Source organism: Apus apus, chromosome 10 (assembly GCF_020740795.1).
Source record: "Apus apus isolate bApuApu2 chromosome 10, bApuApu2.pri.cur, whole genome shotgun sequence".
In the NCBI taxonomy this organism is placed as follows: domain Eukaryota; kingdom Metazoa; phylum Chordata; class Aves; order Apodiformes; family Apodidae; genus Apus; species Apus apus.
The window spans coordinates 12127303-12146109 of NC_067291.1; the positions used below are offsets into that span (position 1 = coordinate 12127303).

The window sequence follows — 18807 nt, forward strand, 5'->3', positions numbered from 1 at the left end:
TGTGCAGTGCTGAAAAACACCCCCTGCAGTAGGGAGAGAACATGATAATACTGTCAATTGTGGCTCTATTCACTGGGACCTGCTTAAATGATGAACATAACAGGACTGAAACCAATTCACCTAGTTTTCTCAAAATTAGGTGAAGATACATAAAGAAAATATAAAATACCTCATCCAGGGGTATAATCATTATATGTACAATTTCTTTGAACTTTTTGTTTTCTGTGTATTTGCAACAAGTAGCTCTTTGAAGAGCAGACAGACTGAAGCCAGGCTGTCAAGTGATTTCTGCATTTTGGCTGCTATTTTTTTTTACCAAATTTACACTGGTTTCTGTTAAATCTACAGACACAAAATTATCTGCCATTTTTCACTTCAGAATGCATCTGCAGTGAACTTTGGCAGTGATAACAGGCTGTTAGCTCTAAAAATTAGGTAGCAGGATCAAAAACTGTGGTGGATAGATGGTTTTGAGCCTCATCCTCTGCTTCCTCACCATCTACCTCAGCGACTTGAAAACCAATAATCTGCAAAATCTCTGTGTGAAATTTGATTGAATTTGCACACTGGATTTAAAAATTATTCCTATGGGGAGAACACACACTTAGAGTGTCAGTGTCCCCAAAGCTTTGCATCAGCTTTGTTTTCTTGGGAAGTGAGGCTGAAATGCACTATCATGGAAATTAGGCAACAGAGTCTAACTACCTGCTTTTTTATGTGTGAGGAATTTCAAGTATGTGCACAGAGAAAGAAAAAGGTTCCTTCTGGTTAATTGCTATTAGAAGTCACAGTGTGACCCTTATACTCACCTCAGAACTGAATGAAGGAAAAGTAATGATGACTAAAGCTAAAACCAGGTTTTTAGAAATCACATGATGTCATGGGCTGCTATCTTATTATTTGGACAGCAAAATGTAAAGAAAAAATATTCTTCTCAGATTCCTCAAAGAATTGATGAGAAGAAAAACTACACTGATGATCTAGTTATTTTGAATCAAATTCAGTATCAAAAAGTCAAGGAAACAAGAATGCACAATCCAAAAAAAATAATAGATGCCATGTCAGATGCACTATTCCTAGAAAAATTGGCAAATCTTTTATAGCATTTTAATACACTCCTGGTTTTACTTTGATTTTCTTCAAGCTATTAGTTTAAATGCTTTTAAAAATCAGAATTTGCATGATTTAATTTGCTATCATTGATATTTAAAGAAAAACAAACAATTAGGATTTGAATTATTTCACCAGGGTGCTTGAAACGCTGCATTAAATATTATGACACAACAGCTACCTCCTTTGGAATGGGATTACTATTTGACTCGGAAAATTCTGGAGTAAGCTGGCGGAAGAATTTGTGACCATGAGGATCTGTGCTTAGATAGATGTAACCTGGAGGAGATGGGTAATTTGCTGGGCAGATCTCTTGTTTCTTTGGCGTGTATTCTGTGCTATACATCGTTTCACCTTGAAAAGGAACTGAATTGGTAACCATGGCATGTACAGGTTTGAAGCTATGAGCTGGAATGATCTGATGTGGTATGTAATGAGATCTGAATGTAGTTAAATCATAAAATTTTCCTGTGGGTTTTGGAATTTCCTCCTGTTTCTTAGTAATCTCTTGCCGACAGCTGCCCCAGGCTTTAAAGTCTTCCCTCGTAGTAGTAATCCCTTGAAAAGGGGCGTTGGTTCTTCTGCTATTAGAAGCTGGTCTTATTGGGACAGCAGGAGAAATCTCATGCTTAACATAATCAAGATGGCTTGTGGAGTTAAAATCCATGTTTCCTGGGGGTGGAACATACTCTTCTGTTTTGCGGAGCTCAGGCAAGGAGACCAACCATGGCTGAAAACGATCCTGGAATTCAGTGACTCCATTAAAACGAGCATTGGATCCAACTTTTGCATTTTCAGGCTTGCAGCTTTTTGCAAGTTGCCCAGGTAGCCCTTTAAAATCATTCCGGTGGGTAGTGAGATCTTGAAAGGGTTGGTTGCTTGGCTTGTACTCTTCTTTTGACCTGACAAATTTTGGTTCCAGTGGATGAGCAATGTAAGAGGTGCGGTGGCTGGTAGTGCCATTGAAAGGTCCATCTGAAAGCTTGGCCACACAGGGAGGTTTGAAACTTTGCCTGGGATTCAGTTCCCTAGGAACAAAGTCATCTTGAAACGTAGTAGAATTTCCAAACTTCACTGTAGGTGGGTGGTATACATGCTCCACCGTACTACGTTCCCTTCTTTGAACTTCCCATGTCCTATAGTCATCTTTAAGGCAAAAACAAAACTTTACCATAAAAATGTTACTAATTAAGACCATTCCTTTAAAATTAAGCTAAATTATTTCAGTAGTAAATCTTGCAAAACAAAGAAAATGGATGTAAGTGAGAATGATGATGTTATCTGTGTGTTTGTGACGTGACAAAAATGTCTTCTATAATTGGTGTGATAAAAACAGACCAAAAAAATGCACACTTTCCCCTATCTTGACTATTTCCTCAAGGAAAATGTTGCATGTACAAATTTAGTGTGCTTTATACAGATAATAGCCATATATAGGTTTTATATAAAATATATTTTACTTAGAACTTTATGCAAATATGCAAGACTGAAAGCAACCTTGTAGGTTGATGGGTCTTGTTCACTACTAATAGGGAGAATTCTCTCTCACAGTTTCCAAATAAATATTACACATCATCTTCAAGCTTGTTGGGATATTTTTTTTCTTTGCTTCTGGGTTTTTTTTTGCTAACAGACTGTTCTGCTACAGTTACAAAACTTACTGTCCGGTCTACACTTCTCACAGGCAGTTGAAATCAATTTGTTGTCTTGCAATCACTGTACTTCAGCTTCAGTGTTTCTCACTCCTTGATCCTCACTCCCTGTTGAACTGCTAACATACCTTTTAAATGAAGCAGTTGCATGCTCTTAGTTGTATGCTGAGGCTAAATTATTCATTATTTGCTAGCTTACTACTTACAAGTAGGCTAAATGGAAATATTTACTTTTCCTCATAAATTATTTACAATTACTAAATAAAATGTAGAGAAGCTAGAGAAATATAACTGATTTTTCTGAAGAGCCCTTTTTCCCGAATTTCATCCTTCCAACTCTTTCAGTCACTGCACTTTCTCCTGGGCTTATTTTGCACCAAGCATTCCAACGTCCTGCTTAAGCAGCCAGCTCTGATTCTCATCATGTCAACTATCTTTTCAATACCACTGTGTCTCATAATCAGGAACATCTTGATTTTCATCTTGGAACTTCAGTACATCATATCTCATAATTTATTGTTATTTACTTTTAACTGGGGCTGCAATGCAGTACGTGTAACAAATTTAGTAACGTACATTTTATGTATAATTCTATACATTTTATATAAAAAAAATTCTACTTGTATAAAGTATATCAAGACCACTTGCCAGAATGACTTAAAATGATACTTAGTGCCTTTGTGCTGACCATTGCAGTGGAACAATTTGTGTCAAAACAGATCATTACCAGGATGATATGCAAGCTATACAGCACGCCAGAAATAAATCTAAAATCAACTTTTGACCTACTCTGTGGAAAAACACGTGTTACACGAGCTAAAACTATCTGAAAGATATATTGGCACTCTAATTACAACAAACTTTTGCCTGAGATAGCCTAACCAAGTTTATGTTAGAAGTTCTTTCCTTCTAGCCATGAAAACCTTAGAGAAGGCTTTTTGTTTAGAAGCAATAAATGTCACTTCTAAAAATCTGGAGTGCTGAACATCCTAAGACATTGTTACCTGCTTTCTGTTCTGCCTTACTCTCTGGCCCAAACTAAGAAATCCAGTTTCTAATATAGATAATTCAGAATACCACCTTCTTCTTGGTTATTTCTCTTTATAAAGGCAACATATATTACTACCTTGGTAGGTTGGTATAGTATCCAATTTTCCTCCTGAAGTGTGTTTTCTCTCTAGAGGTCTTATTAATACCACTGGTTGTATTTTATGAACACTATAGTCTTTCTGGTATGTGGTTCCCAGATCTATCTCTCCTGTCTTTGGTTTATATTCTTCTGGTACCCGAAAAGGTCGCTTCACAATATCATATGGCAAGTAATCAGATCTGAATTGGGGAAAAAAGGAAACATTGGTTAAAAAAACTTATTTTTTCTGATAGAGTCACTTTGTCATTTTTTCATTATATGGAAAAACAATTACTTTGTAATGTTTACCCTGAAAAGTCAATCTGATGCCATATGTTAGAGGGATAGGAAGGAGGAAAGAAAGCCATCATACATAAATTTAAGGTGTCTGATGCATGAAATTGCCTTCATTCAAAGGTAGATGGTGAAGTAACTTTTTCAACACTGAGTCCCATTCCCAGTTACAAAATATTCTTTAAGATGTCTGAAAGGAGACCAGAAAAAGTTGCTGTAATTTTACAAAGAAATGATCCAAGAAGCAGAAGCAGAACACAGATCAAACTACTACAATTGGCAGCATTTACTGATTGTATGAAAAGAAGGGAATATAATCAGAAACAGCATTTCCCTGTTTTTACAGGTGCAAGTTATATTGAAAGGGTGTTTAAACAGCACCTGCAAGTATACAAGCAATCTTGCAGAAGGGCATTTGGCCTTTCTATGTATGTCCCTTTTGTTTTTCTATAAACAAATGAAGTTTCCTCTGTTTCCCTTCGAGCTTGAAAGACAAACAATAATGGTAAAAGTAAAGGTTTAGGCTCCTGTCACATTATCCATACTGAATGAGCGATGCCTTTTTCTGACTCTCTGAAAGATGCTCTTTAATTTTGTAAGCTGAACATCAGAGTCTGTGCACTGACAGGACAGACCTACAGAACTCCTTTACAACTGGCTTTCTTCAATCTCCTCATAATTTAGAACTGTCTGAATTAAAAATAAATAAGTTTAAAAAAAATATATATCACTGCTCCTTTTTCTGAAGGTTTCATTTTCCCACTATCTCAGATTCCACAAATCTATTACAGAAAGTTCCCCTACTTGCCAGCTTTTTCAGTCTTGGTGAGACTTAGATTTCCAAAACAGGCTGAAAACAAAGATAAAAATTCAATATTATCTTTACAGGTAAAAGGATGCTGCAAAGAATGCAAATCTTTTGTATGCATGCTTTACTCTTCTTTATGACCTTTTTGTGGCAACAGTATTTCTACACTCAAAATTTGTACTTGTGTGGTAAAAGTGGACAGGATGCAATGATTGCCTTTTGAAAATGATTGCCATACACTGCTCAGTCCCCCTTTAAATGAGAAAGCTTGAGAAACTTTATAGAGTGATTGTAAAACACGTGGCTTCAAAATATTTACTTAAATGTTGTAATCCCTTCCATCTTCCCACGATGCACTTGGTACTCTTGTTTCGGCTTAAGGCTCCGGGGAGGAGAGATGTTGCTGTACTTAGGATATTTTTCCACATACTCAGTCGTGAGGAATGGCTGTTGTCCATTCTCGTAAATCCTTGTGGGTTGATGAGGGCAGCGGTGGCGCCTGGAAAAACACATCAGATGAGAGAGAGCATTTGGAAGAGCATCATCTCTTCAAGAGATGAAAAGCTTCAAACCCATGCCCTGCCTACTGGGAGTGAGTAGCAAATGGGGAGGATGGGACGATGTCCATCCAGCGTGTTTAAGTGCTTTTCAGTGATAAAAAGACAAAACCCTGTGTTGATCCATAGGCCCTGGAGCACAGTACATGAAGTAATAAACACAGCAATCAACAGCACCATCAGCCCTCAGTGCAGAATACAAGGATGGACAGAGTTGATCTAAGGCCTCTAAATGATGCTACCGCCAAGATGCGCTTTCTAAAAAAATATGTAATGATATTACTAGTCTTTGTAAAAATATCTAGGCTTCATTTCTCCTCTCATTGTCTCTTTTGAACTGTTCTTCCCTCAACACTTTTTATATCTATGCATCTGCTCACTTATTTTCACCAGCTCTTGATTAACCTTTTTTTGATTAAAATGATAGTGGTATGAAATCTGAGCTGCAGTTCCAGTGTGCTGCAGGCTACGTCTGACTTTTCAACCCTTTTTTTCAGGGATCAACTAAAGAACTGTGAAAGAACTTCCAGTGGGCCTTAAAGGCAATGCAAAATTAACTTAATATAAATGTGAATTTGAGATGGAGAAGAGATTAGGGTGGGTTGTGGGGTTTTTTTTGTTAACCAATACTTTTGGATGTTGTCCAACTGCTAAACCAAATGTTTTAATTTAGATATTGACTTCATAAAACTGATGATACAGGGCATCATAGCTCTGCAGAGAAGATGCTAAGGATCCTCAACCAGAGAAGACAGATTCCAGCTCTGATAAATGAAATATGTTGCTCACAATTTGGCCAGAACTCAATTCACCAACTATTTTAAACTTATTATTTGCAGTTATCTTAAGTTCAACCCGAGTTACTGATAATTCAAAGGAATTAGGTGAGAATATGCCTTCCCCCATGACTGACTGACACCTGCTTTGATGGATCACTAATCTTTCCTTTCTTTGAGGGAGACCAGATATCTGGTGGCTTGCATAAGGTCTGAATGGTCTCGATAAAATTGTCAGTACACAGGCTCTAGTGCCAGATGCTGCTGCTCTGATTATTTTAATGGAACAATGCTGAATTTCACTTAGTTAGGATCTGACACACATAGATTTGTTTTAATACAATGCTAGAAAGACCCTTAAAGTTTTTCCACACAGCATTTTCCTCCTGGGGAACTAGACTAATAATGAGAAAAGTTTATCATCATGAAAAAACTTATTCAAAAAAACACAAAGCCTCAACTCAAAGTCTTGAACTGCCAGTGCACATGCTATGGTCTGACAGACAGAAATTATGTACGGACACTATTTTTGAGTCATCTGCTTTCCCAGTGTTAACAGCAGACCTGGCAGTTTTTGTTGGGGGTGCACGTATTTACATGGGCTCAGTATGAAGGCTTGAATATCCCAAATTTTAGAGAAAACTTCCTCTTTCTTTTAACTTACATTTATTCAGCAATCTAGATTTTTATGGTAATGATATCAAAAGTGCAATAAATGAAGAAAGGCTGAAAGATTGAAAAGGTAAACCAGTAGTTTATTTTTATATATCAAAACTAAACTTCTATGCTTTTGTGTGCTGTGATTATCTTTTATGGTAGACAAATACCATTCCTGAGTGCAGTGAGTTCATCTACCCCAGAGGCTTTATTCTTCCTTAGGAGGCCAGATATAACATCCTGTGTTTGCTGTTAGACATTTCTATTGAGCCAGAGATCTGAAGCCTGACTGTACTTGTTAGCAGGGGGTAATTTTCTCTTGTATGAAGTTAACATATTTGGAACCCATGGGAAATAAGAAAATAGAAATATTTTCTTCTCTTTATGGATCAATCTCAAGTAAGACTAGCTCATAATTGCTCCAAATTAAAAATATACCACTTCTAAAATAAGAAATGGATCTGGAATATCTTAGGAAACAATGCAGAATCCAGTTGTTACTCTGTACCATGCAGTTTTGAGAACATTTTTACGGTTTAAAAGAAAAACAAAACCAATCTTCCAACTAAACTTATATCGACCATAGAAGCCTGGAAATTATCATCATACCAGCAGCATCTTATGCTACTGCAAAATTCTTAAGCTCAAGAAGCTAGAAATTATGTCAGTTGTTAAAAAATGGGTAAGTTCCCAGCACTGGACCTAGCACTGGGTACACTTCCAGTGGTTTTTGGCATTGCAATTATTTGTTGAATTTGAAAACGATCACTTAATAGGCAAGAAAAGTGGTTCAGACTAATAAGAACAATTGATTCAAAATGTTATTTAAAACTTTGCAACACTTTCTAAATTAAAAGCCTGAGATTGCAGCCCCTAAGTATGAACCCTAGCACTCAGATTTGAACCTTTAATGAGTAGTTTATATACGTCATGATGCAAAAAAAATAAGGTAATTCTGGAGCTTTTTCTCACTTTTGCTGTAAAGAAAAAAAACAGCAATGAAAACAGAACAATGTTCTGTCTTACTGACTTTCCTCCCCTGTATTTGTAAAAATTTTCTGAGTTTTTGGTCTTCTGTGAACAGCTAGGAAAGAGTGTTTCCTTCTAATTTATTATTTAGAATTAAATAGTAATTATGTCTTCCCAGAATTTTCTAGAAATAGCTAACTGATAAATTCTACAAAATATGAGATCCTTTTCTTTACTTGGAAATCTCTTCTAAGATATGTATGCATTGCAATATCCAGGTAACATTGCCAAGCAACCAGTCTTGCCCTAAAACCAGAAACACTATAGCTACACTGAAGCAAACACAATGTGCTGCCTAAACCAATCATGCCTTAAGATGTTCTTGACTGTAAAAACTTCAGTGCTGCTTTTGTTAAATGATTATTTTTGTGCACGTTTTATTAAATCATTCATATTACTAAACTGGGTTCTTGAATTGAGAATTTTCAGCTGAACTGAACCTCTCTTTGTACCGTCAGATGATGTTATCTCACCATCTTTATACTTGAGCCTGAGCCAGATTTATTATCTCATCATGAAAATGTTTTCCAACTCTTCATTAATCTCGGACTTTTGAAAGAAATTTATGGGGCAAACTAAACCCACAGTCTTGGCCAAAAAGAACATGGGAAGCTTTACACACTGCCTGTCTCTCATCTCTGAGTACAGACTCAAAAAACCAAGGGGCTGATGAGCAGATAGATAGACTTCCCACCCAGAAACAAGTAAGGAGCGTGTCTGCTGCACAAACCCCAGCATTAAACCATGGCAGCCATGGGGTTGGCCATGTTCTTACAACAGTGATCACACTTATTTTTCTCGTTTGGTTTGTTGTTGTTGGTTGCTGTTGGTTTGTTTGGTTTGGTTTGGTTTTGGTTAGGGTTTTTTTGTGTGTTTGTTGTTTTTTTTAAGTAGAAAGACAAGAAATTGACAATATTAACAGTAGTAACTCCAAACCTGTAAACATATATCTGAATTTTGCAAGGTTGAAATCCCTTGAAGTTTTGGGAAACTTGACCTGTGTATTTTTTAATTTTTTTTTAACCTGTGGCATTGATAATATTGCTCATAGATCTGTAACATCAGTTTTACACAAAATAATTGCCTGCTGCAACATCTCATGCTACAGGGACAAAGAGGCTACAGGACAACGATGAACTGTGTGACTCCACAGGGGATCATTGAATGTAAAGAAAGAGTGGGGTTTCTCTTCCCAGCCGACAGTCTTAGTGGGTGTGATATCAGAAAGGCAAGGAGACACATTAAATCTGTTCAGAGGTGGTAGTGCTCACACAGGTTTCTGTCGAGGCTGATCTGAAGCTCTTCTGGAGGTCTCTTTGGTGCAGCCCCCCCTTTCCACACAGCAGGGCTGGCCCTGCTCGGTGGGAAAGCCTGATCCTGAGGTCCAGGCTACGTGGCTTTAAAAGACTGTCCCCATTCTTCTCTATTTTAATGCACTTACGAGCTGCTTTTTACCCTACTTGATTCGAACTGAAACTTATTTACGGGGAAGATCCCTTTTAGGAGAAAAAAAAGAAGCCAGTAACCGTCGAGATGGGACCGTTACCGGGCTCTGCTCCCCCCGCCGAGCAGATGACCCGCTGCCGGAGGCGGGATTGGCGGAGGGGACGAGCTGAGGGGCCCCGAGCGCTGCCGCCCCGCACCGGGGGGGACACCCTCCCTGGGGCCCGAGGTCTCCCCTCCCTCCCTGCCCCGCAGGCCGGTGGAGCCCCGCGGGGGCTGCTTACCCGCAGGTGCAGATCTGGCAGAGGCAGCGGGCCCGCCTCATGCTGCGCGGCCGCTCCGCTCCCTCCCCGGGCTCCCCGCGGCAGCGCCTCGTCGCCCGGCAACGGCGGCGTGGCGCGGCCTCGCCGGCTGCCGTCCGGCGTCACGCACCGGGGGCGGTGCGGGACGGGGAGGGAGGGAGCGAGTGACGCGGCCTTCCGGGTGCGGGCGGCGCGGCGGGAGCGGGTGAGCGGGGCAGCGGGGGTGCGGGTGGGCGCTGCGGGGCCCTGCGGGGCCCTGCGGGGCCGTTGGGCAGGCGGGGGCGGCGCGCGGGGGGCGCGGGACAGGCCTCGCGGGGCGGCCTCCTCCTCTCCATCGCCTCAGCCCCGGCCCCGCCTGCTCCCCCGCCGTCCCGACGGGGAAGGGTGGCGGGAGGTCTGCGGGCACCGGTCCCGGAGGCCGGCTGTGCGCCCTGGGGCCGGAGCAGCCCCGCGGGGAGGGGCGGGAGAGACGGGGCAGCCCCCGTGTGTGCGTGGCCTGCGCGTGGACGCGTGAGGCTGGGCCTCCCCCCGCACCCGCGGGTGCGGGAAGCTGAGCCAGCCCCCTGGGTCTCGTTTGAAGGAGAAACATGCCCCGCGTTTTGTAAGTTCCTGGTGTCCGAGGCGTGGTTGCGAGCGGTGTCTGGGGAGTGTGACGCACTCCGCGTGTCAGAGGAGCTTTTCCTGATGAGTGACTCCAGTCACAATTTACTTCATTAGCAAATAATTAAAAAAACCCCAACAACCCAAAACAACAACAAACAAACAAACAAAACCAAAAAACCTTGCCTCCTAAAATAAAATACTTCCATCTGCTCACAGGATTAGCTGACCATGGTGCTCACAAGTGTGGAAAAGATGGTTGGTCTCCAGAAGAAGACTTCTGGAATCAGGAATATTTGCATATTAGCCCATGTGGATCATGGTAAGAGGTGCCTGTGATTGGCAGAAACCTGGTGAGGGGAACTTGTGCCTGTCTTAGTTTGAGTGATGGGGAGATACTTGGTCACTTTTAAAGCAGTAGGTTTTCACAGTTAAACTGTCTTTATCCTAATTCTGAGAAGGAAATTTGTTTTATGACCATTTTGTTTGCTGTGGTGCAACTTATCTTTTACAACCTAAGAAAGCATTACACTGTAATAATGTGAAGTAGTTGAAACTGAATGTTTTTACGTCTGTGATGCTGAATGTTGGCATGAATTAACTATCCATGTGTGAGTGAGGTAGGCTGTTCTGTTTCAATCTTTACTTAATGGAAGAAGTTTGTTATGTTGGTGGAAATAACAAACACTCATTTTGGCACACAAATATTTTGTCTAATTGCATAATGTATATAGGTTCTGCTGTACGGTTTGTGCTTTAAAATGTTTTCCTGGTCATGACAGATAAAGTTGCATCCACTCTTCAAAAATGAACTTGTGTGCAACCAGCAGATGAAGTTGAATAATTGGGTATTTTTGTTACAGTTAGTTTATACTTTTGTGGCATTTAAAAACTTTCATTAATGTTGATGTCTCAGAACACTCAATGTCATCTTTCATAATACTGTTGCATCCTTTTCTATTGTTTGTAGTAATTTCAACTAAGTAATTTGTTTTTCTTTTCAGGCAAGACTACTCTAGCTGATTGTCTAATATCTAGCAATGGAATAATCTCTAGCCGCTTGGCAGGAAAGGTACAGTTACACTGCTATGTTTAGTAGATTTCTGAGGGGGTGGGTGGTGGTGTTTAAATTGTAAATCAGTGCTGATTAAGGAAATTCCATTCCTAGTTTTGCTAAACCTCATTTTCTTGGAGTCATATTCTTTGACAGTTGGTAAGTAACACGTGAAGGTAATTCTACAGATTTCTTTCCTTCTGTTTTCTTTTGGTACTTAGCTGAGATACATGGACAGTAGAGAAGATGAACAGATCCGAGGAATAACAATGAAATCGAGTGCAATTTCATTGCACTTTGTGAAAGGTAAGTTGTTGATGTGGGAAAGTATGAACTTTAAACCAGATTTTTTTGCTAGTTTTCCTTGTGTCTTCATTGTGGCTGCCAAGATCTTTTTCTAAGCAATTTTTCTTTGTATTGCTCAGTGTAGGCAGGTATTTAGCTGTTAACCAAGATAATCAAGCTGCATCCTAGGGTTAGGAAAACCATCCTTAATTGTATCCGTGAGTGGAGGCAACAGGAATAGCTGCTTTTATATATATTTTTTTAGATCTAAATCTTTATATTTTGATTTTAGTTCTTGAGATAGTGTTGCTTAAATCAATAAATTTCAATAAATTGTTCAGTCTTTTTTAATAGTGTAGTTATAGTGTTATCTTTCTTACAATTCCCATGTTCCTCACCAGTCTTATCCTCAACTAGGTGAATTAAAAACATGAACACTTTACTAACAGGCTTGTGCAGAAAAAAGGATAACTAACAGATAAATTGTAAGAACGGAAAAGCCACCATTAGTTACTCAGTTTTGGCTGTAGCTAATTATAAAAATAGTTGATGTCAATGACCTTCCAGCTAAGTATTGCAACTTATTGACTCTGAAATTCCTTAGAATGTTTTATGTCTGTTGTTTTTCTGTTGTATTGAAATTTAGAGAGTCATACAGCTTTTTAAACAGGAAAGTTGTTTCATCTTTTGATTGTGGCAGATGGTAAGTGCAGGGAGTTCATCAAAAGTTTACTGGAATCTCCACTAAGCAGAATTTTTTTGAGGGAACAGCATAGAAAATATTAAAAACTTCTGTATTGATATACTGAAAATATTTTAGTAATATGGAGTCAAAAGCATGTTTGTAAAAAATCACGAGGTTGTAATAAGGTATTTCATCAATAATGTAGGGTTTATTTTTATGACATTGTCATGATTACTCTTTAAAACGCAGACAGTAATGCAGGTGAGTTGTGTTTTAGCTAGTGATCTAGTTGTAATGCTACTACAAGCTTGGTCAGGGTTTGGGTTTTTCTGTTGTTTGGTTGGCTGGTGTGTTTTTAATTTCCCCATGGTAGCTGAGCATTGAAAGACTGGCATTAAGAGTGAAATTAAAATGAATTAGGCATAAGCCACTAGATGTTATGCTGCTGACAGTCTTCCTGTCCTGCTGGAGTTTTTCTTATGCATAATGGTTGCTGCAGATTTGTTCCTTAGAAATTAATAATAGCTTAAGCAGTATAACTGGGTGGCTGGAAGAAATATTTTTGTAAACTGTTCTGAAATATTAATTTATTGTTTGATCCTAGGTGATCAGGAGTATCTGATTAATTTAATAGACTCCCCAGGGCACGTGGATTTTTCTTCAGAAGTATCTACTGCTGTCCGACTCTGTGATGGTTGCATCATAGTGGTGGATGCTGTTGAAGGAGTCTGTCCACAGGTGAAACAAAGTATATTAAACAGAGAAAGAGGGTAGAGAAGACAGAGTCAGCAAAGCCTTGAGCATATTGCATAGAAATAAAACATGAGCTAGGTTAAGTTGTTTGAAAAACTTTTAATAAGTTACAACGTGCTTGAAGTATGAAAGAGTGTAGTTGGTGTCATAGTGGTGCTGAAAAACTGAGCAATGCTGGTGAGTGGGTGTAGTGGTGTAGGGTTGAAAGAGTGAGTATGCAATTTTTCTGGTAGTGGAGAGAGAAGAAATAAATGTCTTAAGGGAAATCCATGACTTTACTTGTTCTTTTAGGGTATTGAAAGTGAAAGAAATAAGCAAAATGACATTGCTTTTTTCATGGCTTTTATAAAGAGGGTTTTTCTATTGCTGTGGGCATTTTTGCTATGAGATTCTGCTGTTCTGCAGAACTCTGTAAAAACTTAACACTGTACTGTGGGAGTCAGGTTTCTGTTTTGAATGTCAACTATGTCCTTTCTTATACGTTTAATTATTTTAGAAATATATTGTCATTTACTTTAACGTTCTATCTCTTTTGTGGTATCAAGCTATCTGTAATACTTTTTTTTTTAAATTGTTTTAACTTGCTAACAGACTCAGGCAGTTCTGAGGCAAGCATGGCTAGAGAATATACGTCCAGTATTGGTGATTAACAAAATGGATCGCTTGATTGTGGAGCTCAAGCTCACCCCTCAGGAAGCATACTTACACCTTAAGAAGATCTTAGAACAGGTATTGTCGTTACAGTGTCATGTTCATGCAATAGATTTTGTTGAGATTTTTTTCTTCCTCCTTTTCTCCATTCTTCTATTAAGAGACTGTAGTTTTCACTGCCTTGCAGCTGGATAACAGAACCATCCTTTTCTTACTTGGCGGGATCAAGCACTATAACATCTAGTCAAATTTTTAACATTGAGATAAATTCTGTTTTGTCAGTTTTGAGGTTCATTCAGAATGCCTGTGATGGAGAAAAGGGTATTAAATGGCTCTTGACAGGTCATCAGGCAGAGTCATTGTTTTTAGAAATAATATGCTGAAAGTTATGTTCTTCCTGTTAAATTGCTTGAACTTTTTTGGCAAGAGACAAATTTTATCTTTAGACTACTCCTCACATTGATGGATTTATGCAGGGATAAACTTAATTAATAATTTAAATTGTAAGTGAAGTGGCCTTAACTTTTTTTTTTCCTCAGAATTTACTTTTACAGACTTGTCTGCCTGGTTTCCCTTTGCCCTTATTTGTTGTTTGTTTATTAGCAGTAACAAGTTCCCATTTCACCATTCCTTGTTCTGGACACAAAGTGATACTCTGTATATAGTTCAGTCCTGATGTGGCTGACTTTGACTCGGAAACTGTTTAATTTGAAATGTTAGCCTCATCTAACTCCTGCTGTCTTCAAATGAGCATGATTAGATACTCAAGGTCTGTGTTTTAAATTACAAAATTAGTCACAGGCATGCTATCTTGTTAAAGAAACCTCCTATATTCTGGAGGATGAGGGGAATTGCATTTTAATTGCAAGTGGTTTTAAGTGTGAATGAATCTTAGGGTGTTTTTGCTTATTCTTCTGTAGATCAATGCTGTCACTGGAGCACTCTTTACCTCTAAAGTCTTAGAAGAGAGAGCTGAGAAAGAAACAGAAAGTGAACGTGTTCCAGACACTGCACCAGGAGATCAAATTTATGACTGGAGTACTGGATTGGAAGATACTGATGACTCACATCTTTATTTTTCACCAGACCATGGAAATGTGGTGTTTGCCAGTGCAGTTGATGGCTGGGGTTTTGGGTAAGTCTGGGATTTAGTTACTATCTTATTTTTTTTTTAATTTAAATTGATTACTGCAGTTAATCTTTTAAGTATTTTCAGTTGCTTCTTATTTCTAAAGGTATTTTTTTGTTCTTCTGTGATATGCAGTTGTATATGATTAGTTCTAATTTATTAACGCTGGACAGCTGAAAACATTACCAGCTTTGTCATCTGTGTGGCAAGGATTCCTACCTTACTTACTCAGCAGCTGCTGAGCCCACTGTGGTGTCCAGCCTAGCCTGGTAAGCTTAGTATTGTATTAGTTGCTGACATTGGATAGGCTGTCATGGACTACGCCAGAAACTCCAGCAGTACAGGAGCTGTTCCACAAGTAGGTTGGATCTTCCAGCTACTGGGACAGTCACATTTGTAACAAGCATCAGGCAGGCATCTGGCTTCAGGGCAGAGGTTTCAGCTGTCTATTTCAGTCCAGTACAATTCTGGGTCACAGCATTACTGTGATCTGTTTGTTTGGGTTTTTTTCAGCAGCCTTTGTCTTTTTCTTTAAAAGATGCATTTGTTGTCAAGTGTTTGTTCATCTGTCTTTTCCTTTGTTCTTCATTCAGGTACGTTTCTCACCCCTTTGTTACACAACATCATAATGTTTCTGTTTCAGCAATTGCTAAAGAGATTGCAGAGATGTTTAAGTTAAACATAAGAATTTGGGGATAGTACAATTTCAGAAAACTTTCTGGATTACTGTGTTTGAATTTGTGATCAGTTCCATTGTTCAGTCCTGTTCTTTTGTGGCAAGTTTCAAAGGGCAGCAGGCTGGTTAAACATTATACATGTTCTGATTGCCTGCCACAAGGTGGAGTCGTTGTCTTCATCATGAAAAAGTAATTAAAAAGAAGTACTTAGTTACACAGTGCAGGTCTTTAATAATGCAAACACTGTTTAAACAAAAAAAACTCAGCTTCACGATTTTAAAGTCAAAGTCAAGCTCTTATTTAAGGTTGCATGTGTAGCTTGTAGTCTAACACAAACACGTCTTGCTACTGCAGAGGAAAGGGAAAATAAAATGGGTTATTTTAGTTTAATTATCCACCATGAATAATAATAATAACAATAATAATTTATAAAAAGAAAAGATAGCTTGTAAGTAGTGTTAAAGGAAATTGAAAACAAACCTTCAAATTCCCATGTTGGAATATTCTTTAGTCTGAAAGAGATCTTTTCACAGAGCATGTGCGTGAGGGGACACCATTTCTGAAAGCTAGAGGGAGTTTTCAGATATCTGTGCTGATCCACACATCAAGACACATCTGAAGTCCTCCATTCCTATGTAGTGCTCACAGTCACTCTTCTGTTTTATGATGTGCAAAGGAACAGTATTTTGAATTCTGTAGATTTCAGCTTTCCCGACTTGTAACTTTTCATTGACATTCCATGGGGAAAGTGGATTATGGCAGTAGGCTCTTGTTACACAGTGTGTTTGGGATGTAACTGTTACAAACTTGTTCAGTCACAGAGTGAACGTTTTCTTTAGCAGATGTGAAAACGATTTAGAGCTCTCTGCTGTTTATGTCCTGTATGGAAAAAGATAGGGCAATTTGCAGCTTGCTTTTGTTTTGGGTACTGACAAAGCCTGTGGAAACAAGTAAATGTAAATAAAAACTAAAAGCTAAGTTGTTTTGGGAAGTTCAAAAGTTGTCTAGATGTAGTGTTTGTTTTCTAAGTATGTTGCCATGGAATGCTAAACATTAAGAAAAAAGTCTCTTAAGATGATACAGTGTATTATTTTGTTACAATTAGTAGCATTATAAACTCAAAAGCAGTTTAGAAGCTTTTTCTTTCACTCAAGCTACTTGATATTTGCAAGTAAATGGTCAACTATTAAGATTTTATAGGTTACAGAACTACATTCTGATGTAAGCAATGTGGTCAACACTCTATGATCACCTCTGTAAATAAGAAAGCAAGCATGTTTTGGAATGATAGGTGAATATAATGTTTATTTTTGTAAAAGTGAGAATTCAGCTAGTTATTTTTCTCTCATGTCTTTTCCTCTGGTAATTTCTCTGCAGATAGAATTAAATTTTGTACAAATGTGACAGAAAATTGATTTGCTTCCCAAGCTCAGAAGTTTAGCAAAAAATACTTGAATTTGAACTGTTTGATGCAGGAGTTCACTCTCTAGTGTGCTTCCAGTTTATGTATCTCATTTGTAATAACATAAATGTATATACAGAGAGGTAGAGAAGAAAAATTCTCTAAAAGAGTGTTTAGGGCTTGAGAGTCTATAATTTGGTGTTTTCAGAGATAATTCTGTGTGTTCATTTTATTTTTTTGAATTATTTTTCCCAAAAGCTTTTAGCACTTGGTATATATTGGTAGCTGATGTTTCTGCAGAGTGGAATGTGTGATAGATGGTTGATGGTATATGCTAGGGTAATCTGAAGTGGAATGGTAGCTGGTCAAGCTTTAACTACTGTATCCACAGCAGTTTTCTTATTCGTACTTATCCTGATTCTCCTTTTTTTCCTCACACGCTGGAAAAAAATTAAGCCATGAGGGAATGCCAGCCTCATCCAGTGCAATTAGTACATATGCTTTTCTCATAATCCTCAAGAATGCCATAAATACATATGCAGAAGCTGCTGGCACAAAAAACTTGGAGGTTTTCCCCCCCGTTCAGAGTTTCGGGTAGTTTCTGGAAAAAAAAAAATATTTAAAAAATCTACTTTTTGGTCTTTGTTCAAAAGTCATAGCTTATGACTTGCTGACATGTGCAGGTCTTTTTTTAGGTGTTTAGAAATTAGGGAATTCTGCATTGCAAAGAGCACATTATGAACTATCTGTTCTGTAAACAGGATTGTTCTGATTGTAAATGTATATTTTTGTTTCTGCATGCACAAGGAGCAAATATGTGGAATTTTTTTCTGTTACTGCTCACTGAACATTTTCAGCCAGGAAACCACAGAATGTTCAGGACTCCCTCTTCAGGTCATAAGCAACCTGCTTTTATTAATTCATGGGAACCACTGAACAACACAATTGGCTTTATAACACAATTTTGACATTACATTTTTTGTATCAGTTTTTGGTTTTTATTCATTATTAAATCAATGATTCCAACGCACTGCCCTGACTAGTTAATTTAGAGTATAGTTGCCACCATCTGGTGACTCAAGTGTGGCTGAAAAGATCACTTGATTCTTAACTTGTACCATTCTGGTCACCAACCATAGTTAAATGTGTGGTGGGATGTCTTTCATAGAGCAAGTTTGAGAGTCATCACATAAACATTTAGAGCTTTTGTGTTATGCTTTTGAGTTTTACTGTGGGGGTACTACACAAATGTTTATTTTAAATGAACAAGTTCAGTCTTGAATCTGACTTAAAACAAAAACATGCAAATACTGCTGACATTTTTGAGCTGTTCTGACTAAATATTTTTGCAGGTGTAAGTGAGAGTAATATTTTTGCAGTGTGAGCTAAAGTGAAGGCAATCAGAAAAATGGGAGTAAAACAAGGATTTGAGATTTGTCTGTTGCTTAGCATGTTAAGCACAAGTAAACAGCATTACACTTTTATCAGGATGCATTTTGTTTCCTTTCAGCATTGAGCATTTTGCCAGACTGTACAGCCAAAAGATTGGGATCAACCCTGCCATACTTCTGAAAACTTTATGGGGAGATTATTATCTAAATACGAAAACAAAGAAGATAATGAAAGGTGATCAGGTAGGAAGGTTGTCAGAAGAATGGGTTTTCTTTTTGGGTTTATTTGCTTGTTTTGTTGGGTTTTTAAAATTCTATTCCTCATCATGTACTCTGAAAATTGAGCTCAGTGCCTTTTCACTCATCAGTGGAAATCAAAAGTCACTAGGATATCCTTGCACCAGCCTTGGAGAAGAACATTCC

The 18807-nt window shown here is 38.4% G+C and overlaps 2 protein-coding genes across 4 annotated transcripts in view; one reads left to right on the forward strand and one right to left on the reverse strand.

Annotated features, from left to right (window-relative positions):
* Positions 1–406: 406 nt before the first annotated feature.
* On the reverse strand, positions 407–9822 carry SAXO2 (stabilizer of axonemal microtubules 2). The gene is made up of 4 exons (XM_051628119.1): positions 9740–9822; positions 5313–5492; positions 3889–4091; positions 407–2256 (listed from the first exon to the last, which is right to left on the reverse strand). Exons 1-4 carry the CDS (start codon positions 9778–9780, stop codon positions 1274–1276), a joined length of 1407 nt encoding a protein of 468 aa, XP_051484079.1. The 5' UTR covers positions 9781–9822; the 3' UTR covers positions 407–1273.
* A 103-nt stretch (positions 9823–9925) lies between these two features.
* The window catches only part of EFL1 (elongation factor like GTPase 1), a 62656-nt gene continuing 53774 nt past the window's right edge, over positions 9926–18807 (forward strand). For 2 of the 3 annotated variants that reach the window (XM_051628334.1, XM_051628336.1), the window contains exons 1-8: positions 9926–9962; positions 10577–10679; positions 11362–11429; positions 11633–11717; positions 12986–13119; positions 13726–13863; positions 14706–14920; positions 18504–18627. In XM_051628334.1, the coding sequence (XP_051484294.1) occupies positions 10589–10679; positions 11362–11429; positions 11633–11717; positions 12986–13119; positions 13726–13863; positions 14706–14920; positions 18504–18627 (855 nt within the window). In that variant the 5' untranslated portion in view covers positions 9926–9962; positions 10577–10588. Of the gene's footprint in view, positions 9963–10319; positions 10359–10576; positions 10680–11361; positions 11430–11632; positions 11718–12985; positions 13120–13725; positions 13864–14705; positions 14921–18503; positions 18628–18807 lie in introns of those variants that run through there. The other variant, XM_051628335.1, reaches the window with a different exon arrangement.